General features: G+C 42.3%; 1 protein-coding gene across 1 annotated transcript in view; it reads right to left on the reverse strand.

Moving 5' to 3' along the window:
- The window catches only part of UNK (unkempt family zinc finger), a 33787-nt gene extending 14112 nt beyond the window's left edge, over positions 1-19675 (reverse strand). Inside the window, exons 1-9 of the mRNA XM_009573169.1 lie at positions 19522-19675; positions 13422-13530; positions 8510-8719; positions 6712-6888; positions 6143-6273; positions 5879-6014; positions 4217-4334; positions 3147-3231; positions 1110-1252 (exon numbers count right to left, since the gene is read on the reverse strand). Of these exons, the coding sequence (XP_009571464.1) occupies positions 1110-1252; positions 3147-3231; positions 4217-4334; positions 5879-6014; positions 6143-6273; positions 6712-6888; positions 8510-8719; positions 13422-13530; positions 19522-19675 (1263 nt within the window). The remainder of the gene's footprint in view (positions 1-1109; positions 1253-3146; positions 3232-4216; positions 4335-5878; positions 6015-6142; positions 6274-6711; positions 6889-8509; positions 8720-13421; positions 13531-19521) is intronic.
- Between the last annotated feature and the right edge of the window lie 7234 nt (positions 19676-26909).

Here is a 26909-nt window from a genome sequence, read left to right on the forward strand (position 1 = left end):
TAAAAGACTAAGAGCTTGAGATAGAAAAAGACCTATACGGTCTATTAAGTGGAAGATATCTTCAATTTCTGCAGTTTTCAGATAAGTTAGATGATACATTGATAAGACGAAGGGGTTTTGTTTTTTTACTGCTTTCCACAGTGTTATTTAGTGAGAGAAAATATTATGTCCAGACTTTTCAAGATCTGTTTGGAATTCTAGCTGCAATCAAATTCAGGACAACTATGAACTGTTAGGTTGGCTTTGGTGCTAATAAAATCAAACTATCAGCTTCTCTTTTCAAAGAGGGGGAGTAAGATAAAACAGAGGTCCTAAATGAGTTCACCTCATTCTGACCAGTTTCAAATGAGTTAAACTCATGTCATTTTACCTTCTCAAAACCTCGACCAACCATGTGAAAAGGTTACACACTTTATCAACAGTGCAAACAGGAAAGACTTAACGAACAACAAAAAAAAACTCTCAGGAAAAATGAAGTGGTCTAGCATTCCATGGGCTTCTTATCTGTCTGTGTGTATCTGTTCAGCATTTAAAGATCTCCCTTCATGTATGTACAACTAAAATAAAGTACTACCAACAATCTGGGGCATTACTTAAACATATTCCAGAGTTTAGCTATCTCTAGAAGTAGGTGAGGGAGGGAATCAAGGATATCCTATAATGCAACACACAATATGCACAGGCTAAGCCTCTGAGATTACATGTGCAAACAAACTCAATTGTAGTTATGTACTTTAGACGTTACTGGCTCACAGCCTTTAATTAGAGTACTTGGAAACTAAGCCCAATATGTACCTCCAGACAGGAAGGAGTTGGACTTCATGTGCGGATGTATTCCACTTTCCTGAAAGTACATCAACAAACTCTGCACAGAAAGGAAGGCTGAGAAATTTTATAGGTGAGAGGACAATACTAAAGCCACCGAACTGTATGTTCCAAACAAACAGATCCCTCTAAAAAGTGTGGAGCTGAGATCCAAAAGAAAAATGCCATATCCTTTGAGCTTTTGGATACTTAAAGATTTCTCTTCTTGGGAGAAAAAAGTACAGAGAAACAGAGAAACCCAGATTTATAAAATATGGACAAGGCTTCCCCACAGTGCTACATACATTGCTAAGGTCTGGGGCATGTGGACTGGAAGGGCTGACCGGAACAGAATCACCAGCTGCCGACGGCATATACATCACAGGGCCTGTCTGTGTCGGGCTAGACACAGCCGAGGATTGCTGTAAATCTTCACTGAGCGTAGGCTCTGGAAGAAATAAAAGCACATGGAATGTTACTCAAAGCTGTACAATTGCAATGGAGCACAAGACTTTTAGGAACAAGAATACCTAGATATTCTTGAGAGAAGAAATATTCCACAAGCACCTACTTAGAAGTATAGAAGCAAGGAGAAATCTTATCTGGCAAATGGCTACTACTTATCTAATATTCCTTACACTATTACTGTCATCACTTGTACACTGTGCTGCTCTTTAGTCCATTAACACTGCTCCAAAATTATCTTCCCTGCATGAATTGTGTGTTATTCATTCAGCTGTCTTGAACTAAGCAGAGCTTCCTTCATTGCTAGGCACAAAGTTGATGGGTGCATTATAATCAGCTGAGGGAGATAAGTTTCCATCTGTGCTTAGTACAAACCATTACAAAAAAAAAGTAACATACATAGAAAGGCATACACAAAAAGAAAGTGTCATTGGCTTGGAAGGTAAAGCAGAGGTGCTGTAGACTTGTAGTATTTACATCTAACACAACTCAGCATCTTTACAAAAACTATATAACTGACACTATGCCTGTATTGCAGTATCTTTAAAGTACTGGTTTCAACACATTTCTTGCTAACAATCAGCAAAACTCTTGCTAAGAGCAGATATGATAAATGGACTCCTGTTATTTTAATTGAATTAGGCCCTCAGTGTTACCTTACTAAGAAAGGACTAGAAAGTACAATTCCATAAGACAGCACAAGAAATAACCAGGTTGGAATGACCTAAGTGCCACAGAACGTTACTCTGGCTTTAAAGTAGTATAGTATCAAGTACAGTAATCTTGTTAGGAATAAGCCATCTCCTAAACAAAAATACTATGTTATACACAAGGGAGTTTGCTAAACACTGTTTCTTTATCAAGATTTTCATTCTCTCTTAAGCTTGCTGGATCATACTGTGTAGCTGCACTACCGCGTTTTGGGCCATTATAGCCCACAGCTCTAGCTATAATTACTGCTTGTCGACAAGGCTTCCTATAAAAGGAACTCCATAACCTGTAGGGAATTTACTCTCACCATTCCTTGACAAAGGCAGCAATTACTAATTCCACCATTTACAAAGGATAATCAAATAACAGAGGTTTGCTCAAGGCCACGTAGTGAGTCAGTATCAGAGCCAATCTATTGACTTCTGAGTAACCCGCTCTAATTGCTGCAAATTCAACAGTGAGACTGGAGTGCAGAAACTGAGTAGGAACCATAGGACCAGGAGCTAACCATTTATCTATGAATATTAGTACCCACCTGAACATAGAACTCCCACAACCAAACCAGCATCACTAGTTTACAGATGATGAAAGTGAGGATTGAAATAATGCCCTATAAATCAGGGAGCTAGCGAGAAAAGAGGATTTGAGAAAAAGTGGACAAAAAGCTGCATATTTTTCTTCTCCAACCTGACTTAAAGTTTTAAACCCTAAGCAAAACTTCGTATATAGTAAAATAGTATTTAATTTTTAAAATGGATCAATACATTATATGTAATTAGCAATTTTATCCTCAGCTTTTTAAAATACAACACTTTGCAACTTAGCTAAGTACAGTTCATCCATGTACAGAAGAGAAGCAGCTCTCTCTGTTCCAGTCCTCCTAAACTGACATACAGAGGACTGAGCGAGTGAGAGGGAACAGAGGGAGATACTTCAAGAGACAGTGCAGTGAGAGCTGAGTCCTACACACTACCTACTGCCTTCAGCTCTGCCAACACCTCCCACACTAGCACGGTTTTATAGGAATTATCAAAGTTAATATTTCGTTTCTGAAAATCCTTCACAGAGCTCTAGTCTAGTGGCCCTACATTTTAAACTATCTATTTTGCCCAGAAGCTCTCCATAGCTCAAATATCCATGAAAGACGAGAGAAGCAGCCCACGTACGTTCTACATGTGCAAAGGCACAGAAGGGTCCTCGGGGACAGCTGCCAGACTGCTGCATATCATTGCATTTGGTGGATTTGTAGATCTAAGGATGGGAAAAAAAAAAACAAAAAAAACCAGACATGAACAGGAAAAAACAGTGACCGGCAGCCCAAGTACAAAAGTACTACGAAGAGACTCGACAGCAAGGTAAGAACACAGATAAAAGGCGCAAAGGCCAGCAGAGTTCAGGCTGACCATTTCAGTGCTTTGCTTCAAAGAAAGGAAAACCCACTATAGTTACAGAAACACCAAAATATGCCCATCACAGCTAAGCTCACCCAAAGATCAACCCATCACACATCAGCTCACCCAAAGGTCACCATTTACCATAAAGTCCCTCAGTCTCACTGGAAGCTCCATGGATATTACATGATAAAAGGTAGGAAACATTTGACAGATGACAGCACAGAAAGTTACAGCCACATGTTTGCAAGGAAAATAACAAACCGTTGACAACGATTGTAGGAAATGGATTATTCCCCTTCCCCCCAGTTTGACAGGCGGTGACAATGGTTACTTTGCCGATACAGGCCCAACAAAGCTTTTCAACACTGTAACATGAAGCAGACTAGGACAAGGTCTTAATTACACTTTCTGTAAAGATACTGGAATGCTCTGGGCATGCTCACAACTAAGAGTCTGGTGGTTTTTAGCACCAGTTCGTGGGTATCTATGGCTTAGTGCGATCATCATCAACCAAGAATTTTTCCTCAGGGAAATGGATGCTGTATGCTCACCTGCAAACCCACATCATGTTTTCAAAAGGACCCCCATACATGACACTGCTCTTACAGTTGAGTTTTCCCCTACTTTTCTTACCTCCTCCCATATGGCCTACCTAATGAAAAGGCACCCCTCTCAAGCAGCTGAATTTCAGCTTACTTCCAACAGCCAGTTCCTCTGTATCCCAGGACCACACTGCAAGCAGCCCACATACTCTCCCAGCTGGCACACTAATTTACTTCATACGCCTGGAATGCTTTTGCTTTTCTAGTCAGCTACCAAACGGAGCGAGCAGGTTACTGTACCTCTGGATGGAACTGCTGTTCTGTGCGAGTGTGGCAGTATTGGCATGAGTCTCCATTTTCACACTTGCTGGGATCTCCCCACTCATCTCCATGTTTCACACTGGGACATGGTGAAGATCTGTGTAAATAAGGTAGCAGGAGAATGCATCAGACCCACAAACGTGCTCTGAGCTTTGCTTCCTCAGCTGGGAGGCAGGTTCAGCTGCCCGCCCTCAGCTGTACAGTCTGTTTGGCTGGCTGCTGCTTCCCCCCCACCTTGCTGGTATTGCATCTTCTTCCCCCTCTTCCAATTTCCCAGTGAAAGAAACATGGTTAGCTCTCCATCTGAAACCAAATACAACCTGAACCAACATAACTTAACAATATTAGCAGCTGATGTGATTAGTGTCAGAGATGCCGGGTCTGGTTTCTGTTTTGGAACTGTACGTTCATAGAAAGCTAATAAGTTAATTGGCTAATCCTAAAACACGTAATACCCTTACAGTGGTATGTTTCCAGGGTTATAGTATGGCCATGTGGAAAAGAGGCTGAGTCAGGTCACTGGGGAAAAGGCAAGTCAATTTTCTTTCTCCCAGACAGGAACAGTTCTTTTTCCCAGTTCCGAATTTTTGCTGTGACCTACTTCCCCTGCTCTTTATGCTCTTAACCGTTCCCTCCAAAAACAGCAGAGGGAAGCAGATAGCAGCAGACGCCTGCAGCCACATCAGCTGGGGGCGGGGAAAGCAACACAGAAGGGAGTGGAGATCAGGAGGGGTCTTCCCTTCCCAAAGGGCCCAGGCAGGGGCAGAAAGCACATAGCTGCTGCCTGAAGACTGGCTTAATGTTTCTGTTTCTCCTGAAGGTGTTGGGATTAACGTTCCTTTGATTTTTATTTATTTAGGTTTTTAAATACAGGATTTCAGTGCCAATTCAAAAATTTCTGTGAATGTTGGGGGTGGGGAAGGGAAGTGAGAACATCCATGGTATTTTCTCTCCTGGCTTTCTGGTCTGCTCTTATGTTTTTCAAAAAGGAACTAAGGAAAAACCCCACTGAGACCACAACAAAAGCTCTGTTGTGTTGGAGGAAATGAGGGCCTATAACTTGGATGAAACACGTTCAGGGAGACGCGGCATGCTGAAAATCCAGCAACAGCTGAGTGAGGAGAACACCCTGGTGTCTCAAAAGCACAGTCTTTAGCAGTTGGTTAGGAATGCATGTCCAGCTACAGTACTGGTCACGATTCCCATCATCAGGCACACACAACAAGCAGCTTGATGATTCTGAATCCTTTATCATGAAAACACTGCTGTGTGAGTTTGTTTCTAAATGGGGATTAAAACTTTCTTTTGTTTTCCTTTTCCTGCACTGCTTTCTAAAGCAGGAGTTTATACAGTAAGAGGAAGCCAGACACAGGTTTTCTGTTTGCCTTAAAACCAGAGTTGTAACATGATTTAGCAACAGTCATTTATTAGAGATACTGGTTCCTATATACCACAAAACTCCTTGTTTAGTTTGTTATCCTGTCTCCCAGGCAGAAGTAACAGTCCATCACATCTGTCAGTACAGGCCTTGGAGAAACACTAAAAAAATCATCTAGTCGACAAAATCCTGGATCATTCATTACAGATTTCTACTACACCTCACCACGCAGCTGGGAAATAGAATATCCAGGACCACAGTACCTGTATTTGTGTTTTCGTGGGCTTCTTCTTCTGTCTTTGCTATTGTGGTAGTAGGGACAGGCATAACCCTGGCGACAGAGACGGGGGGGTTTCTTACATTGCTCTGTCTTGTAATTTCCCAACACATATGTTGTATCTGCAAAAGAAGCAACCAGTTAGTGGAAGATGACCATGATATGTATTTACTATACAAAAGTTTGACAGGAGCGGGCACTCCACAAACACCAGACTTTCCCAGCGCCACAGACCCTAAGTGACACTCACCTTGCCACCTTGGCTCCTCACTGAGTATTTTCTCTATCATAGCATGGCTAGCAGCAACTGCAGACTGACCCTCTATGCCACCTTCTGATGTAGTCTGACCGTTCTGCAAAGCCTCCATCGCCTGAAGCTCCCTTCGTGGACAGAGTTAAATGAATATACAGACTGAGCAGATGAAGAGACAGATAAAGGTGTATAAAAACTGACATACTGGAGCGTGGTAACAACTCCTAAGCGGGTGCATTTCATTCATGCATTTTTTTGTTAGAACATCTTTAGTTGAACAGCAACCGCAATTCATGTTCTTCATTCCCTGGGAATTCCAGATGCATTACTTGGACCCCCCCATTGGACTCCAAACCACAGCACAACTAGTTTAAAGTGTGCTCTCTTTCCCCAGTTTGAGTATCGTCCCCAGAGATTTTACAGATTTGCCTTATTAGGAAGGCATGTATCATCATCACTCCAGCACTAAGCATTTCACGCTGAAGTAGTACTGTCCTTCAATCGTCTGACTTTTCTTTTGGGTACAGAAATTACCCTTTTCATACAGAGCCCCAACCTCTACTAACCTGATGTCATACACCGGAGAGCGTAGGTCATGGGGCCCATGAGCAAATGCGCAGTGGACTCCGTTCTTTGTGCAGTTTCCCTTGGAGTCCGTCTCATGAATGCAGATTCCAGTTTTGTAGTAGCGCAAGTGATACCTCCTCTCTGTGTCTCCAGTAGTTCTATGCAAGAAGGGACACCTGAGGTACAGGAGGAGGGGGGAAGAACAGCCAAAGTTTAGTCACACAGGTGATGGACTCAACACTACCAGAAGACATATTGCCGATACAGGATACTGTAGTTGACAACCCCTTTGCTAATTCTGCCTCTTCTCTTATGCTGTGCCTTCCAAAGCTATACAGAACCCCTAAACCTGTCACTACACAGTATATAATAGTTTCCCTCCCAAAAAGACAGCTGGATTATTAAGCCAGCAGCAGGTTATTATTCTAGTCTAGTGACTGCCACGGATCTGGAAAAGAGCAAGGACACTGTCAAGGAGTTCTGATATACTAGCCATGATTGAAGGGACATCACATGGCACATACCATTTCCTCAGCAGCTCATCTAGACTTCGTGCTGTTACTGTTTCCTGCAAAAAAGCCTATCTATAGCCAGATGCATCCTTTATGCAGGGCACGGGACAAGAAAGGAGAATTGCAATACTACTGTTTTAACTGATATTTTGTTTCACCCTCTTAGGCAGAAAAAGAACAATCTACACTGAGAAATAAAAAAAAAAACCAACAAGATGGAATAGGTAAAGTTTAGATATTGCAGCATCAAGCTAAAAATACAAATCAGCAAAGAGTTCTGAGGTGGCAACAGTTTTCATTCACTGAGTTTGAGCCAGATACAAACAAGTGATCTAGAAGCCAAAGCCCCCAAATATCCTATTTCCAGTCCCTTCTAGTTCTCTTCTAAAAGTAAGAAAGTATTGAAACTGAGGCCTCAGGCTGGGGGATTATTCCATTCTGCTGTAGTCACCAGATCTTTACTTAATCAGGTAAAAAAATATTGTTTTCCCAATAAATAGCATTTTTTTGTGTGTGTTTATACTGGCACCATGAGAGGGAACTGAAATTCCATCTTTCTATAGCATCTTTATATAAAACACTCCCTACATTTGACCACAGTTTGGCTACACTATTTGTTCTTCCATATCTGTCACGTGGCTAAAGTTTATTACTGGGTTAACCCTTTAATTGCTGGAGTCTGCCACATGCACAGCAGAAACACTTGCATCTCTGCTCCAGTGAAACTTACCACAGTCACAGGGAGAGAAGACCCAATAAAACAAACTCTTTGGGACCTGCCATTCCCCTACAGGCTTCTTAAAAGTTCAGGAAGACAAAATAAACTGGCAAGTAACCGATATGATTTAAAAAGCTGGGGATAGATAATTCAGGGCACAGACTAGAGGACAAAGGTATTCCTCTGTCGGCAAGCTGTTAAAAACTAAGCTACCCTGCTAGCGAGCAAGAGCTATTATTTGACAGTCAGGGACTTGTGTGAACAGAGTCTCTCTCAGTCCATTCGTCAGCGAGCTGTTTTTCACACCCCAACTTCGCTGAAGATGCCAAGGCTCACGAGGACACTGAACGACGCAGGAGCGTCCAACTCACCCTTAGTATCATCTCTGCTGCAGGCCTGGAGCACATGGGTTGCTATTACAGTTTTTACATCTGTTCTCATGTTACATATGTTACAAAGCTGCTTTACTGCTGACTTGCCTCATCTCTACAAGAACTGGCTGGAATCATCACCTGGACTGATCCCAAAAGCCTAATGCCTGAAAAGCAGGGTGCAGTCTTTACTTACTCATCTCCTTCTGGGCAGATTCCTGTGGTCTCGTCGTACTTGGTACAGTAAATGTCAGGGCTGTAGTTAAATGTACCATCCCGGCGGCGGATAGATCTGCGACGACGCTGGTTGACAAAGTGCCAGTGGAAGCAAGTGTAGGGCCGGTGCTGAGTGCACTTGTGCTGCACGAAAAGAGGGCACTGCTCCGTGCGGAACTCCTTCAGGTAACTGCGGGCAGAAATCCAACAGCAGGAGATCAGGACCGGGATGCTGGTCAGAGGCAATATCCAAACACCCCGCAGAGTCCAGGCCAAAGCCAGCCGCATCCATCACAGAGATGCCTGCTGTCCTTCCCACACCCTCCCCTGCTTTCGCTCTCAATAATGGAGGCTGGAAGCTGCTGCTTGTCTGTAGGGGGAAGATATCAGTTACCAGGCCAGTTAACACAAACATGGATGCTAACAATAGCTGAAATCGCTCTCTATCATGCCTTTCAGTACCATTTTTAAGAGGCTTTTCATGAGCTTAGAAAATAGTTTGTGAGAAAATAGAACTCTTAAGTACCTTTCTATCCACTTCTATCTCTAAATCTGAGACCTGTCGGGGCAAAAAGGGGTTTCCTTTCTAAAAGATATATGTTCAGTTTAAAAACAAAACCAAGAAAAATACACCTCCTTGTAGCCACATTTAAAGCTTCAACTTACTGAGAGAGAAAGATTTTTAAAAGACTCTTTTTCATGCCTTGTCCTCCTGGTTTAACTCGGCTTCTTCTTCAGTACATGGTCGACTATGAAATTAAAATTAATCAGTTTCTCTCTCACAATCTTGTGAATTCAGGACTCAGTCTTGAAAAGTGGGATAACTATCCTTAAACTCCTGCATGTTTATGTGCTTTATTTTTAATATGTAATTCTCTGAAAGTACGTGTCTTCTTTTATCCTGAGAACTACAGAAGTCACAAGCTTTTATTTGTGACACTAATAACAGTCTCTAAACCCAGATTGTAGAGGATTACAAAATGGTTTAGATCAACATAATGATCTGACTGTGATCTGTGTGTAGGTGCTTACAAAATCCATGCTGCCTGAAACCCACTAGCTGCCCTGTATTTATAGGGAACATGAACACTTCAAGTAGCTCAGACCCGAATCCCACCGGGTTCGGTCTCAGAGACACCTCCAAGAACAACACAGAAGGCCCAGAGCAAGCAGTCGTCGGGTAATTGCATCCCACAAGTCACATTCTGGTCTCCTACATTTAGAGGTCAGTTTAAACAGCGAGTAACAAAACTTATCGGTCAAAAGTGCTGGTATTCTGCTGGAAGCAACAGGATGATGTAACAGCAGACATGGATTCATTTTGAACTGCTTATGTACTCCGAGGCAAAAAAACAGAGCATAGGAATTTGTCAAGTATTCACTCCCGTATCAGACAATCTTTCTATCGTGTTTCTAAATAAATGGAAAGATGTCTGATGCCCAAAGATGTACTTACAGATAATAGCATTCACGCTAGATTCCTTCTGAAAGCAACATCTGTAAATAAAGCTTCCTTTCCTCTTTATCCCTGGCTGAAGAGAAAGCCTCAGGAAAATGCACAAATTCAAAGTGGTTTTATTTGTTTGCTATGAAGAGAGAATATCACTGGCAAGAGCCTTCCTACATTGGATTTTGCTAGCATGAAAGGATAAAAGCTCTTCCACCTCTTCAGCCTCCAAACATGTGAGACTCGCAGGTTCCACTGCTTCAGATCCGCAAATGCTCGGGGCTGGAGAGCCTCCGCAGCGCCTGTAAGCCCTTTTCCACCTAAGCCCATCTGTCCTCTGCAATCCAGTGTGGCTGGAACAGCATCTGCATCGGGGCCCGAGGTCTAACATCAGAAAAAATGGAGCCAGTGTGCAGAAGCAGGTCTGTTAGGAGTAGGTGAGGGTTAACAACATCACTTTGTTCCTTTTCACTTTTAAAAAGCTGGCTCCATTCAAACTGAGATCCCTACTCCAACCACATCAGCAATTCATCTGAAAACTGAACGCCGCAATAAAATTAATCCATTCCTGAAAAGCTTTCTCAGCTGTTGGACCAAGTACAGTTGTAAAAAGTGGAATTCCACAGATTATCTTATCAGCGCACTAGTAAGACTTAGAACAAAAGTGACTGTAACAACATTTAGGTTAGAAAGTGAATTACGTAAACTTAAGCAGCATGAAACTTAGACTGCCATCCAGAGACACTACGCAGTCACCAACCAGTCCCTTCCACCCATACATCTCCACGTACACCTTAGAGACATGAGGTTTATGTTACTCCCATTTTACATACAGAGAAACTGCAAAACAGCTGGCTACGTGCCCTGACCAGTATCATACAGCAATTGGAGTCAGTAACACAAACCAAGAGCATTTAAACTCCTCCATCTTCACTGACATGAGTCCTGGGCTTAATTTGAAGAACAGCATCCTGAACCTCTTCAGTGCTCTGGAAACTAAGGGAAGATATCAGGCCTAAACAACCTGGGTATCAAGCCCAGCACTCCAGACTTCTAGTGATAGGCATGTATGAAACACTGTTAAAAACCCTAAAATTTAACAACTGCATGATCAACCGAGCTGAAACTGCTTCCCTTTAGCAGAAGAGTTTAAAAATGTATACACTGACTAGGGAGTTCGGTCTCCGGAGTGTCAATTGTGGCTGAAGAACATTTGAAAATTAATTGCATTTCATGATTGGCTAAACGCCCTGGAGAAACATTTATTATAATGTAAATGAGAGATAATTACATAAGTAAATGGTTCACCTGAAAAGTGTTTAACACCTAACTTGCTTCATCAGAAACTCATTCTTTAATGCTCCCTATTAAATAAATGATCTCTCACTCCTAATTTCAAAGCAAGTCCTGCAAACAGGTACCACTGAGCTCCACACAACCCATTAACTGTGCGTGATCACCTCTGCAATAGACCCAACCGAGGAAAAGGAGTTGTCACATTAACTCAGTCATTTCAAGCCTTTCAATCACTGCTTTGGATTTTCCTTTTTTTCAAGCCACTACAACATTTTAAATCACCCTCCTCCACAATAGCCTGAATGGTAAATTGCCTTATTTTCTTGATCCATGAAGTGAGTTTTGGCTCCTCTGGGAGAACACGGAACACTCAACCAGCCACTTTGTTTTAAAATATATGAAAGGCATCTAAACCACATGTGTTTTGGGAACATAGAAAGGATACACAGACCGCGCTACCGCAATGTGATGGCTCACAAAGCAGAAAGCTATTAATATTTCAGTAGCCTCTTTGCAAAGGCCCTAAACAGAAACGCAGAAAACACCGTCATGACAGATTCTTCTGGTGTCAATGGTCTCTATAAATTTTTTCCCAGAACAGCTGAGAAAAGGAATTTTTGAACGACCCTTGAAACTGAAAACATGTTGATAACTGGTACACATTTCACAGGGTGTCAGCCAAATGCTGTGTCTGTACAGGAAGAGGAAATCCAGCAATGATAAGTTGCATTTCTCAACTCCTCTATAAAGATTTCAGGAAACTATACAGCCCCACATGAGGGGCAGAAGAATTATTACACCTATTTTATATAGGAGTTACTTCTATATTTAGTCAAAAAAAAAAGTGAAACTAATCAGTTCTGTATTGGCCTACTTTACATGCACTTTACATGTATGTGTGTATATGTCATATTTTCAAACAAAATATAATTTTTTAAAAAGTGGAAAGCACATAGCATGGTGGTCTTCTGGTACTACATTAACATCAACAGCAACACCCGCATTCCTGGAGGAAATGTTATCATTTATGAGTCCTACTAAACAAAGACAAATGCAAGTCTAAACAAATAGGACAAGACCGGCCAGAACAATGTAGATCAAAGTCCCCAGGCTGAATTGAACTTGCTGCCGAACAGGATGGACGCTACTGGAAACGAAAGCTTATTTCACTAGGAAGACAACAGGAGAGATTCTTAGACTAGCTTTGGGAACTCCCAGAGACTGACAGGGGCTGCAAACTATTGGAAAAAACCCAATGCTACTTCGCTGAAATTCCACTTCCTCTGGGGTGGGATGTGGGAAGGGGCAGTAATTACTCTCCACAAGAATTTACACTAGAGGGGAACTGCTAACTGTCTTTTAATTGCTAGTAGCAGCTGGACTCTCCAGGGCAGGGCAGCAAGTGTTTACATCTGCAGCTAGTAATTGCAGCTAGTTTTCCCTCTGCCCTGGAGGAATGGAGTGGCAACCTGCTTTGGGAGCTGCAGGAAAAAAGATGAGCGGGGTGGGGGAAAAAAGAAAAAACTGTACTTCCAAACACCACCACCAGAAAAACCAAACCTAGAAAGAAGAGGCGGGGGGAGAAACCACGAAGAAACTCTAACCTAGAAGAAGTTTCATTTTTAAACTCAACAATGGCAGCCTTGTCCTGGTCACATTCACTGCTTGCTGCTGCAGAGATCTCTTGCTTTGCTGCAGCTTTACTAGTTTGGCTCTGTTCGCACCCGGTGCGCTCAAGCGGCTCGGTACGGGAGGATTCCTGTATCCGTACCACATTCCAGGGCTGGAAACTTTCTGCCAAAGTTGACACAAATCACACATGCAGTGGAGTGGGCTCAATTCAGGAGAACATGCTGGTAATGCACGAAGACAGCTGAGCTCTACATTCCTCATTAAAAGCCTTACCCAAAGCTCCCTGAAGTCACTGGAAGATGCACACTGACGCCAAGGGAGAAGTCTCTGCTTTGTAACAGAGGGATCAGGAAGACTGGCGAGAGAAACAATACTGAGGAGCATGGAAACAAAAGGATTAAAACCAACTCTTTCAAACCCTTGTTGCACCCATAACAAAAAGCTAGGCCCTCCTTTGCTTCCAACACCCCCTGCACTATCTGAAATCTTTACGTAGGCCCCGAGATAAGCTCCTCACCTTTGCAGCCCTCCTTGCTCCTCCCAGTCAATCCCCTTTCTGCCAGAATTCCTTTTGGGCCCAAAGAGAGCACGGAGGCTCATAAACAGGATCTGAAACTTCTGCAGCACTATGACACCAGAGAGAAAACCATTAGATAATTGTTTGGCTAATCCAGACTAAGACACTGTCTGTAAATGTAGGACAATAGTGAGATCTAACACCACTGTCATCTAGATTTCGCATACGTGTGGGTGTGTGTTTACACCCATGAACTACGCTAGAGCACCCTCACTAAAGGCCCGCATTAAGCAACCGGTACCAGCGCTTTTTATCTGGTGTGAGACCAGCGTAAACCTCGGACATCTGTTACCCCAGCGGCAGGTCCACGCTCGAAGCACTGGCTGCCGTCAGTGGGGCTCCCCCCTGCAGCTGCTCCTTGGTCACAAGGAACTGACCCAGAGAAGGGACCCAGGGCACCTTCAGACAGCACAGGGTCTGGTCGTCTCCAGAAAGTCCAGCCTGGCACAGACACTTTAGGAATTAGTAGCTCAAGACTGTATAAAGATTCTTAGCACTAGCTACTGTCCAAAAGAGCCCACAGAGGCAAATCTAAACCAAGAAATCTGCAAATAAAGTGTTTGGTTGTATGTTGGTTTTTTTAAACCAAGGCTTAAGTTCCTGATAAGATTTCAGATACCGGAAAGAAAATGCTCCTCTGCCATTACCATTTATTTTAGCCCATGTGTCTTCTCTCAGCTGAGGACCACACTGGCAAAGATATCATTTCATCAGCATAAAAGTGCACGGGAATGCTGGGGGCTTTTGCTGGCACTTTTATATCAGTCACGTCCTGCTGTTTCAGACAGGACTGCATGAGGCCATGGACCTCTTCGTAAAGTTTCAGGTGGTCCCAGTTCACCTCACTTGCAGACAGACATCCTTCCTGAATACTGCAGTCTGAATGACAGAGGTCACTGCTCTCAGCTACTCATCAGCTTTCCTTTGCTGGAAGCTCCTACTGGCACCGATCTGTCCAGACAGCAGGCTGGGGAAAGTTTTCCTAATTCAGTTTAGGAAAAAAAAAAAAAAAAACAAAAAAAAATCACCAGCTTAGCTTTAAAGTTTAAATTAGCAGTTTGAGCTAACACAGATAAAATTATCTGAAGTAAACCAGGGTGTGCTTACCCAACAGACTGCCTGCAAAGTAGGCAGCATTGCAAAACCCAGGAGAAAATATCTAACCGTAGATATAGATGTTTCTAATTCAATAACGCTTATCTATTGAAAATATTTTCAAAACTGCTATTTTCTTCTTAAGCTCAAAGAGCCACCCCAACACAAGAGGAAAAGAGCTGTCCATATCTAATCAGCTCTCTAAATTCATTTCATCCTCATAAAATTTTATTGCAAAAGATATCAGACACACTTTAAGTAAGAAACCCATGACTCAATTATTTTCTTTTACTGAACTGTGGTATTCCAATTGAAATGAGTCAGTGGTGCATGACAGAATCTACTTATTCCAACAGGATACTCAATAAAAATCCTACTAATGCACCTTTCGTTTAACATATCATTACTGATAGAGAAAACCCATGATATGCAGTTCTGACATTGCTCAGGAGCTTTTGCTCTTCGGGTAAAGAAGATATTCCAGAACAAGAGAAGAAAAATGGGGATTTAAAGAATAGTGTCACTTCAAAATAATTAGTCCAGAATGGATATTCTGGAACAGCTATTCAATTTCTCTGCATTGGCAATTCCCTATAAAAACCCTTACACATCTCTTGGCAAATCAACAGGGCTACTAGAAGGCTTGGCTTTTTAAGGAATCCTTCGGTGTAGGAAAGAGTTCGGGAGGCTGCCTACCTTGGGGCTTTTATTGCTTCCAGTCATCACAGAGTCCAAACCCTTCCGGAGAAAGGGTTTGATACCAGCATTCCCACGGCATCTTATAAAATGCTGGCATTTCAACGAAAAACAAGCTTCCTGACAGGGAACATAGCCTTCAACTCTCAAGATGTCTGGGATTTGGGAGAAAAAAGTGAAACAAACAACCTAACTTCACAGGAGTTGTAGTTCCTTGTTCCCAGCAACGAAAAGCAAGCTTCCTGACAGGGAACATAGCCTTCGACTCTCAAGATGTCTTGGGATTTGGGAGAAAAAAGTGAAACAAACAACCTAACTTCACAGGAGTTGTAGTTCCTTGTTCCCAGGGGTGGGTTCAGGACAACCAAACCCCTCGACCAACAGCTGCAGACTACCAGCAGCCTGGATTACAGTCTGCCTAAACCTCTGCAAGGAAATGTTTAGCATCCTTCTAACAAGAGCAGTAGTTAGGACAAGTCTGTTTCAATGAACAATATTTTTTACTTAGTGGCAGATGTAATCTAATATTGAAACAGAGCCTCACTGGAATCACTGCTGAATATCAAATAACAAACACTTTTAGCAGCAATCTTGAAGGTTTTCATCATGATTTCAGGAAAAGTTCTGACGAGGTTTTACCAGTAATCTTCATCAGTTACTGTGGCTGACCACATATCAGACACACTTTAAGTAAGAAACCCATGACTCAATTATTTTCTTTTACTGAACTGTGGTATTCCAATTGAAATGAGTCAGTGGTGTGTGACAGAATCTACTGCGATACTACTGTGGCTGACCACAGTAACTGTGGCTACTGTGGGATATCTCCCCATTTTCCATATTTAATGGTATTTTCCTAAATAACCTGAGACCTGACCAAATCCTCACACTTGGTATGAAGAAGAGCTTTCGCATACACCATGCCTCACTTGACACGAAATGCAAACATCTCTCTCTCAGTACATCTCAACAACTATCAGTCTATTTGCCTTTCCATACCCTCAACAGCCAGGTGCAGTTTTGTAAACCTTGAAAGGATTAGAAAGCATTTAAACCTCAAAGAAAAATATATGGATCACTTTATAAAAACAAAAGGCTGACTGTGAACGTGAGGAAGGAGAAAAGGATGAGGAAAAAGTTTCAGTAAGCTCACATCTGTCAAGAAGATAGACTTCACATGCCTCAGTGTTTTCTTTATCACCTAAATAAATTGAACCATCAACTAGAAAAAGGTCACACAGCAGACAGCACTGTGTGATTTTAAAGCTGTTAGATTTCCCCTTCTCCATTAGAGCTTGACAATAATGTCAGTCTAAGGGCAAATAAAGAAAGTGAGAGTTGGAGAGACTTATTACAGATGCATGGAGTTGGGCGTGTTCGGTTGTGGAGGTTTTTTGTTTTAAGAGTTCGTATAACTCATTGTGTACCTCAGCGATCACAAAGACAACTGCTCACATCCATAGCCCACGGCTCCCCCACTTTTCACTACAGAAATAGGTAGGCAGCACTCACAAGTTTTCCTTTTTCTAGGCATCTGATTTATTTACCAAGTAAAGTTGAGCTGGACACTTCCAAACAAATGCTAAAAGATAGTGTGTACTGCAGAAGCTAAAACACAAACTGCTAGATTACAGAAAACTAAGGATAACACACCAACAAGTACAATAGTCATATTCAACAGTAACCTGATCGCTACTGTAACCCTATTTTTGGATTTCAAAGCAGATCATGGGGTGGACAACAATGCAAGTAATTCAATTGAACCGCAAGGAAAGAACTATCTACTACCCGTACTTTATAGATAAGAACTTTGACTGACTGACTGCAAAAGTCCATGCTAAAAATAACACGTTGGCAACTATCAGAAGCAATCGAGACAATTTTCAACAAAAAGAAAAATGTCAGACACAAACAGTTGTGTCTTGTCTACACTGAAAAACTAGGGAAAAACAAAGAGACACGCTACAGCATGGTGCCAGCTCATCACGGGAAGACAGCCTTGCACCAGTTTCAGGCAAAACAGTTTGGTTTCCACAGTTATATCAAAAATGGCTTTGTTTGGAGAGAAATACCATGTTGTAGCTAAGTAGCTCACCAACGCTCTGTCTTGATGAGGAAAGAAAATTGAGGCTTTCAACTCGGAGTTAACTCAATAAAATGAACATTTATGACATTTGTGAACAGCCAAGACACAAGTTCCACTGACTTACAATCGTGTTACAGCCTGCGGGTAAAAGAGGTGCTTGTTCAGACTTCCCTTGAGCTGTGCATACACCGAGCGGTGTCATCCAAACCCGACGAATAAAACAATTTGAATCTTTTTTTTTGGCAGTGTTCTCTCTTTAAAAAGCATACACTTGTTGCGCCAGGGGACCATGAAATGTATATGACCAAGACATACCAATAAAATCCATTTTAAACACAAGTGTTTGTTTACACAGAGCTTTCACCTTTTTAATTAAAACAACCCAAGCACGGGCATATGCAAACATTTAACTGCTCTACATTTCAGAGATGTTTCCTTGAAAGCCATTCAGCAAGATCCAGAACTCTGCATAAAGACTTGAGTTTACATTTCCTTGAGTTTAACCTCTTTTTTTCCCAAATTAGTTGGCCATGAATATGTATTACTTGACATGACCTCAAAATTAACTAAGCATTTAGACAGTTCATGCAATGTTTTAAAAACACAGCCAATTTTTTCCAAGTTTGAATGACATATTTTCAGTTTGACAGTGCTAGTTTATGTAAACACACAGCTGCACCTAGAACACACCTCCCTGTTTTCAAACATGGATCACCCCCAACTGAGACAACCCTCATCGCTCTGTGGGTTGGTTTCTGCTCTACAAACTATTTAGCTGCCACTGATCCTTCCCTACAGCACCAGTGTAAGTGCCAAATCTATGAAAACAGAATCACATTGAAATAATTATTTTTCAGTAACACGTGGGTTGAGCCTAACTGTTTCAGTGAAAATACTGGAGCCTACTGCATCCAGATAGCTGTACACTGTTGAAGGTTTATACCTGGTTTAGCTGTCAGCACAATATATCAACGTGTGCTTAAATATCAGCAGTTAAATATTTTAGTACTAATTACCTCACAAAAACATCCATCCACGGACTTGTCTATTATGGTCATTTATTCAGCTTACATCCAGATAAATTTTCTATCTTACATTAACTGGATCGGATAGATGATGCTTCTTTATCCTGGCATGAGTGTTTGTAGCCTCAGACACATGGAGAATGTCTGCAGAAAGGCAGAGTTCAAACGGAGTTAACACGCACCAGGTTTGCTGCACCAGACTACAATGAATTAAGGTCTGAATAATACACTGATGTCCTGAGCTGTAAAAATTAAAGTTCCAGCTTCTGGTAGAGTTTTTCCACACTGCACTTCTCTCACCATCGATTCAATCACCAACAAAGCCTACCCAGGGCTAGCAACTGTAGAAACACTAGTGAAGGCTGGGAACAGGGCTGGGCTGTTTTAAAACTTGTGTTACTCACTCTGCTAGTTCCCTAAAACAAAACATCCCACATGCAAGAATTCGTAAAGGGTAATTCAGAAAAATATTATTTCCATACAAGCCATTACATAGCTCAGGGTTTCAGTTACAGATTTTTATGAGCATTTTTAGGTGGCTAACCTTCAACATCTTGTCTCATAAGAGGTGCTTCAGAAACAGAGCACAGTAGCCTTCCTTCTCCTGACCACGCCAAGAACCCTCATGATCTGACAACAGCTCGTAGATCGATTGCAGCCCCCTACTCACAATAGTTTTAAGTCAGTGCATGAACTGTTTGAAGGTCTGTACTTACACAGGACGAAAAACAGAAAACCAAAACTCCACAAGAAATGATGGATCTATAGTACTCTCATCCAGATCAATCTACATTCGAAAATGAAGTGGCATCTGCTTCTTCTCAGGTTAAATGCCAACCAGATTTGCAGCAGCCTCTTTGGAAAGGCTTACACTTGTGAACAGACATTTTCTCTTGTGAATTTCAAACAAAACACAGTGATTATCTAACAAGCATGAACCTGCATCCCGTAACGCATGTGCCAGCAGAAAGATAAAAGCCAACTCTTACTGGCTGATTTTGAAGAATCAATGTTAGCCATTCAATCGATTTTTCTTTTCCGTTCAGCACTCGCATCAGACTTCATCCATGTCTGCTACAGCCCAGTGGACTCTTTCGACACTCCACAAGGCAGGCACACCTCAGAACAAAAGTCCTACACACACAGACAGACTGGTCCAAAGAAGCACCATTATACGACCCCACGCCAGACTGCGCTTCAAACAGGTACGTCGACATCAAGACGTATACCGGCTCTCCGCCAAGAGGACGGCAGTCAAGCCCCAGGCTATACCACAACTTCTCATTTTCCATTTTGACTAATCAATACAAGAATAAATCTGGTGGCACTCTCAAAATATTTTAAATCTGCAAACAGTATTTTTTTTGTTGTTGCTGTAAAGCTGCACAATTGCCCTGAGGCATCTGCTGTTTTTATTTCTGCTATGATGGTAATATTCAAGTGCTATTAATGAAAGCTCACAGTCTATTGAAAATTAGAGGAGAAAAATCACCTCTGAGCATATTGGGTGCGGACTAACAGCTTCTTTTTGAACTGTGGTGACATGCCAAAGATGAAGGCTAATAAGTAAAACAATATTGACTTTAATTAATTCAGATTTTTGCAGATATTCATCAGGTATAGTTTCTTGAAACTATTTCCCGTTCCATATACGCATGACTGCTTATTAATCTAAAGAAATTCTAAGCATACAATGATAAAAAGCAATCCAACCTTAATTTCTTAACTGTAATTAACAGTGCCATCATTCTTAATAAGCCAGTATGCTCTACTGAAATGTATTTGCAGTTTTTGACCAACAGATAGCTAGGGATGGCCTAAGATTTTTCTTGTCTGACCACAAACTTGGTGTAAGTTTCCCTTCCGCCAGTGTTCTGACAACTATATTCAATTAAACGTCTCTGACTTTTAATGAGAGATAAGAATCAGGCCAGTATCAAGCATTTCAGTGAGCTAGCACTTTCATTGCCCTCATTGCACTTTAGCACTTAAAATTGAAGTATTTCTTTCAAAGAAAACCTAGGACTTTTCTTGTTGTAACAATAACCTTCTAAACCTGAATGAATATCATGGCAGGGTGAGGGTGCACGAGTCAGAAGACAGCCTGCAACAAAGCTAAGAAGAGAAGAAATTGTTAGTATTCATTTTAAGGGAACACTCATTCCAACTGATATTTCAAATGTCAAACGGGTATTAACTGCATCAAACACTGATCAAAATACACAAGACAGATTACTGAGAAAATCATCACAAGCATCTAAATTGGCTGTCATCACTAGGTGGAGTTTGAGAAAGTACAAGCTTTTAGCATCTCCCTATGCACCCTTCTGCTGAGGCTTTGTATTTTTGATTGCCCTGATACAAAAGACAAACTATCTCTCAATAAAGCAGAGAAAAAAGGTAGCTAAGAAATCGCACTTGCTCTACAGCCTGCTGGCACATGACCATTCACTGATTTGGGACACCGGGGAGCCGCTGGCTGGGTCTGTGCACGCACAGGGCATAGCTTTCAGTAACGACTTTGTACCCGATTTGCAAGTGATGTGCTGCATGTTTATGAAGTCTTTATAACATAGAAGCCTCTGTGATGGTCTCCGTCTTGTAGTCCACGATCTCACCAAAATCTAGTTTAAGGAGTTTTTAAGGAGGAAACTAACTGAGACAATATTAAAAAAAGCAACGACAATTAGGCAAAAAAAATTCTTAGAAACAGTTTAGATGTAGGTGATTCCATTAGGCAAAGGGATGGACCAGGAAACTTCTCACCACCTCTTTCAGCCCTGTCTCTTCTGCTTTCAAAAAGATTTATGAAGTTTTTAAAAAGCAAAAAGAAAAAGTTAACGCAAGGAACAAAACACCACCTCAGCATCCTCTGAAAATGAACATAGCTCTTAGGGTCCTGACAAGCAGGTTCTCACGAGCCTCGACACAGCAATTTAAGACATTATTGCTCCAGCCCTTTATTCTTCTCCTCTCTTAGAAACTACAGCTCCTTATGACAGGGTTAACAGAAGGGGAGATGCGCCTGCTCTCCGGCTGCCCCAGTTCGCAGCCTGGTATATTAATACAGTCCACCAGTGACAGTTAGCTCATGCTAATACGCTACACAATAAGCGTGATGAACTGATGTACTGACACATTCCTCCCGCCAGGTTGTTACCGGGGCAGTAACACCCAGCAAACAGCCCGGCAGAAGTGCTGTGATGCACTGCAGGAAGGTTTTCCAGAGGACGTCAGTCAGACCCCTTGTAACGAGAAGGCTGCACGTTTCAGCTGCTCACAGAAGTTAGAAAAACCTTATTCTGGTGGAAACAGTAGATCTAAAGGAAATAAAACACTGAATTCCAACAGAATTTTCCTTAAAATAAAGCCACACGATATAAAAAAATATTAGACAATACATAAACCTACAAAATGAGAAAAACTGATATAATGGGAAACTCTAAGCTCTGAGATTTTCTAAAAGAATTATTAGTTTTAATTTTGTCTCCCATGCCACAAAAAATTGTCCTATATGCTAATGTAAGCAATGTATAAGCATTAACATAATACCTTTTTTTTTTTTAATCAAAAAATTGAAGGAACCATTTTCCAAGTTGGAACAATTCTGCATGACTGAATCCCTCTCCTCTTGCACAGAGTTTTGGATTTTTGAAATACCAAGCCTAGCCAGACCAAAACCAATTCTGAAAATGTCAAAGCAGTACACGAAGCTTTTCACTCTGCAAAATATTTATATGCTGCCTATACAGCAGTTATCTGTATGTGAATTCCCTGTCACTTTCCATAGCCAAAAATACTCACTTATTAAGTGTAAACGTATCAAGCAAACCACAGCTCCAGTCCCCCTTCAACACAAGGGAGAAACACCTCGTGGCTCAACACGTGCATTAACCAGCAGGACAGCGCAGTGCTGCACGGAACCCAACGACCCACACCGCCCACCAGCCCATCTCCCAAGCTGCAGGCTTTCCACACGCATCCTTTGAAGAACCGTAAAATCTAGGGTGTTATTTTTCAGCGCGTGTATTCGGCGGTAAGCACGCACCACGAAGGCAGCCCTTCCTGTTCACACTCCAGTACTTTATACTTCCAACTTCCTGTAACTATTCACACTTCCTAACAACAGTTTGCGGTGGACTTGTACGCAGTGAAGTTCACACAGACTTAAAACATAGCAATAATAACCAGCTTATACTTGCCTGATAAGCTGACATTGACAGGTAACGATGCAGCGGACCGCTGGTAAGTCCCTGGGTTAGAAGTATTGACTTATTCTGTGCTTTCCTAACTATCCCCAAGGTTATTACCAAATCTGAAACCTAAAAATGCATGGGGTTTTTGTTGTTGTTGTTGTTTTTGTTTTCTGGGTTGTTTGTGGGGGGTTTTGTTTGTTTTGTTTTTTGTAAGTTCTGGTTTGGGTTTTTTTGTTTAAATAACAGGGCTAGTTTCTATTTTTATATAAGTCCGTATCAGCTTATTGATCTATGGGTTGTCACCAGTAAAACTAAAGCAGAATTAAGGTAACAGTTTGTTATTTTAAGAGTTCTGATGGTTTAAAAAGAACACAAAAGGTTTCTAAAAACAATTTCAAAAGCCTAAATGTATTTCCTAGGTTGTGAAGACCACCCAATTCAAGCACATCAGAAGTATAATCTAACAGACTATGCAGACAAATGCTAAGGGCCTTAAAAGAGCAAGCCACTTACAAAAAAAGCAACAGCTCTGAAGACGTTAGCTACACATCTGGTTTTTGGTTTACTTTCCACAGAGAGTCAGTCTGCACATTTGAGATCAGACATGCTGTGTTCACCCTGCCAGTGATAAGACACTGTCCACTGATCAGAAGATAAGGATTACTCTCTGCTACTACAAACGCTTCGAGGTGCGTTTTTGTGTGCCATTGGTTTTGAGTAAGAATTTAAACACAAGATTTTGAGATAAGACTGCGCGTGCAAGCTCTTCATTGAGATCCAAGTCCACCTATGATCTTGCTATTTTTGTTTCTTCTTCATCCATGTTTCCATCGCTGTCTTAATCAGAGTTCCTATTTAAGGCTGAGAAACCACCAGACACGGCACTACCCAAAAACATGCAGATACAAAAAAGTCTGTGATTTGAGCTATAACTACAGCGTTGCACCAATCTGATTTTCACCCCCACTTAAAATGTCCTTCACTCAAGTGCACTAGTCCTTCTCTCAATGGCTGGCATCGAAATGGTTGCAAGATAAAGCTTGGGTGAATGCAAGCCAGCAGTCGCTAACATGACAGCGCAACCAACTGTGTGGATGCAGTTCTAGCACTACTTACAGGGTACTAATCCTTCAGGAATTTCCCACAATTCCTCCCCTCAAAAGCAAAAGGAAAGACAAGTTTTTTGTCTTTTATGCTGCAAAGGCATAACCACAAAGCTTATCTTGCTGTAGTACAAAGGAGGACAGGACGCGCTCCCAGGCATCTCGGTCCAGAACTCCGGTGAGGGTACAGTCTGTGGGGACGCGGAAACCTGAAGTTTATTTACAGGATGGCTGCTCATATTTAAGACGGGCACACTCGAGAGACTTATCTTGAGCAGTGATGATCTGGGTTATGCCCAACAAATCTGCGTCCCAAAGAGTTTACCACCTAAATCAGAAAATTTTCAACGCTGCTTTTGAGCGTGTGCATTTTGAATAGACTAGAATGAAGGCACACCTCATTTTTTTATTAAATGGGTTAATTTATCTTCACCCAAACATTTGCTTTCCTGCAGGTATTAAACTGCCTGACTTCCAGGTGAATGCACACTGAACAAAGGACTGCTCCACTTTTGCTTATCTAAATTCTGCCAGATCAATAAACACCCAAGCAGCGGATACAATCTTCACAATTCACAATTAAAGAGTCCAGTCTGACTGAAAACCAATGAAGACAGCAACAGCTGAATGGATAGACTGTACCAAAACAAAACTACACGATACTACTCGGTATCCACAACTCCAAGTGCCCAATCACTTACTTTCAGTTTCTTTGAACTCGGCCTCTATCCACATTTGTAGATAACACATTAAAGACAGAGATAGATACACACAAAAATAACCATGCCAGCCAGAGGCAAGAAATGGTGCAAACTCAACACTTAATTGAGGTTTGACAGAGCGTACCCAAACCAAATCCACTTCCCACTACGAGCAGTCACCGCACAGCACCTCTCCCGAAGCAGACCAAAGCCACGCCAGCCCGCAGGTACCCCAGAAACGAGCCCGTCTGTGCGAGGAATACACCGACCTCGTCCTGCTGCGGGAGCTGCGGGATCGCGAGAAACAGCCACAGGCAGAAATCTCTAATCCAGCAACCCAGAGAGAACACAACAGCAGTTGTTGAGCATTTCATTACTCACTTGAATTCTACAAATGGAACACCAGATCCCCAGATGAGAAACACGCCATTCGTAATTAAATAGTAAAGTCTGGGGTATACCAGAATGACTTGGTCTCCAGGAGTATCTAGCTGCACGCTACAACTGCTACCAAGGACACAATCAAAGGGGTTTTTTAGGCTCTTCTTCCACTAGCACACAGTGCCAAAGGTGTGAGATAGCATCGATAATTTTGTTTTTTTCAGATTTTCTTTTGCTGTACATCTAGAACAAATATAAAGGCTTCCTGAGAGGATCTACAACTGCAGTTCAAAGTACCTAAAAATCTCATGCAAATAATACCAAGAGTTTAGAAATCGACACTGATACGGAAATTGGAACATTTCCTAACAAATACAACCAAAACTTTCCAAGACAGAGATCTCCAGCACCAGATTGCCTGTCCCCAGGGAACAGCAAAGTATGCAGATAATTAAGCTTACTTGAGTTTACAACTTGTAACCTTCATGTCATTTTATGGAAACAAACTATATTTAAGGGAAAAAAAAGGAAGAAAATATTTACATTTTGACAACATACAACTTGTTCACATGAACGACCACCAAATAAGTTCCCATATGTTATTAGAAGGAGGTTTACAGTATGATGTGACCTAGTGTACAAATCCAAGACTTTCAAAGTATGGCTCGCATCCCGCTGTCAGCACTCTGCAGCCCCCAAACCCATCCTTCACTTACGGTTATTCAGCTTCTCTGCAACTGTTTTCACTGAAGTATTTTTAGCATTCGCCTGAAAATACATGTTTTGCCCTCTGGAAAGAAGCTAATTGCACCATCACCTTTGTTCCACACTGTCCCATTTTCCTCCGCTGTCCTTTTCAGCTACCAGGTCCCGATCTTCCTTCTTCTCCTCCCATTTCTTGAACTCTTTCTTCCACTGTTTCTTTCCTAATCCTTGGCATCCTTGTTTCCATGGTCATGTTTAGCCATGTTATCACTGTCGTCTTCCTCTACCTAGTGTACTTACAATCTCCCCACCTCATCTCCTTGTCACCTGGGTTTTTCCCCCCTCTCGCTTTTGACCGATTGCTTCTCTGCCGTTGCTGTCACCCCATCTCCACGGGCAGGTCCTGTACCCTCCCTTACCACTGCAGCCACAGTCCTAGCAGACTCCTTCATTCCAGTTGCTCCCGTAAGGCGGTCAAACTTTACCTGTAGACACCACCAGAAATGAGCTAACCTATGAGGCTGTGACTTGTCAGCTCCCTGAAGATCACAACAGGATCTTCACGATGGACATAAAACCTAGAAGCCCTCATTCTGCCACAGACTCAGTGTTCTCAACAGCCTGAAGGAAGAGGATGTCACATAGCCCGTGATCCCTGCACCAGGCGTACGGGTTGTACGGATCCATGCTGCTGCATTTCTTGCAGCTCTTTTTATTCCATGTATCACAGTGTGAACGCAAGGAGGAAGTCCATCACCAACTTTATGAAAACGCAAACTAAAAGAATACAGACTGCACTCTGAACCTGCCCTTCTCATTTTGGGTGGGGGCATCAACACAAACGACAGATAGGGGTAATTTGTACGACATTTTTTCTGTATGCGGACAACACCCTAAAATGATAAGGGCAGAGACTTCGGCACACGCATTTTGTTCACAAGGAGCAGTCCCAAACTTTTTTCTTTTAAGGAGGACAGGGAACACCTGACCTATTTCCATCCATTACATCCTATACTTCGCTAGCCCATCTTCACAAAGACAATGCTCACTCGCAATCCACCCCGCTATCCCTATTGCAAAAGGGGAACCCAACGTCATCGCCAGGACTTCCAACCCAAACAACTTATCGCAGGCCAAGTTCACACCGCACAAGCTCCAGGTCTTACATCCTCGGGACAACGCAGCGAAACGGTGTTTTCCGCTTAGGGAAGCCGCGCTCCAGCAATGAGCCTTCTCTGAGGCGCCGCCCGCAGCGACGGAGGCGACGCACACCGGCGGCGTTCCCTTCGCGGGGAACGGCACCGAGCGGGGTGCGAAAAGGCGGGAACGGGACAAGCGCTCCTCGCGATTTTCACGTAACGTTTCCCACGGGGGATCTCCCTCGCACGTGTAAAACACTCCCGCGGCCCGCCCGCGGGCACCTCCTGCCGACGAGGGACC

Source organism: Fulmarus glacialis, unplaced genomic scaffold (assembly GCF_000690835.1).
Source record: "Fulmarus glacialis isolate BGI_N327 unplaced genomic scaffold, ASM69083v1 scaffold5030, whole genome shotgun sequence".
NCBI classification, from domain to species: Eukaryota; Metazoa; Chordata; class Aves; order Procellariiformes; family Procellariidae; genus Fulmarus; species Fulmarus glacialis.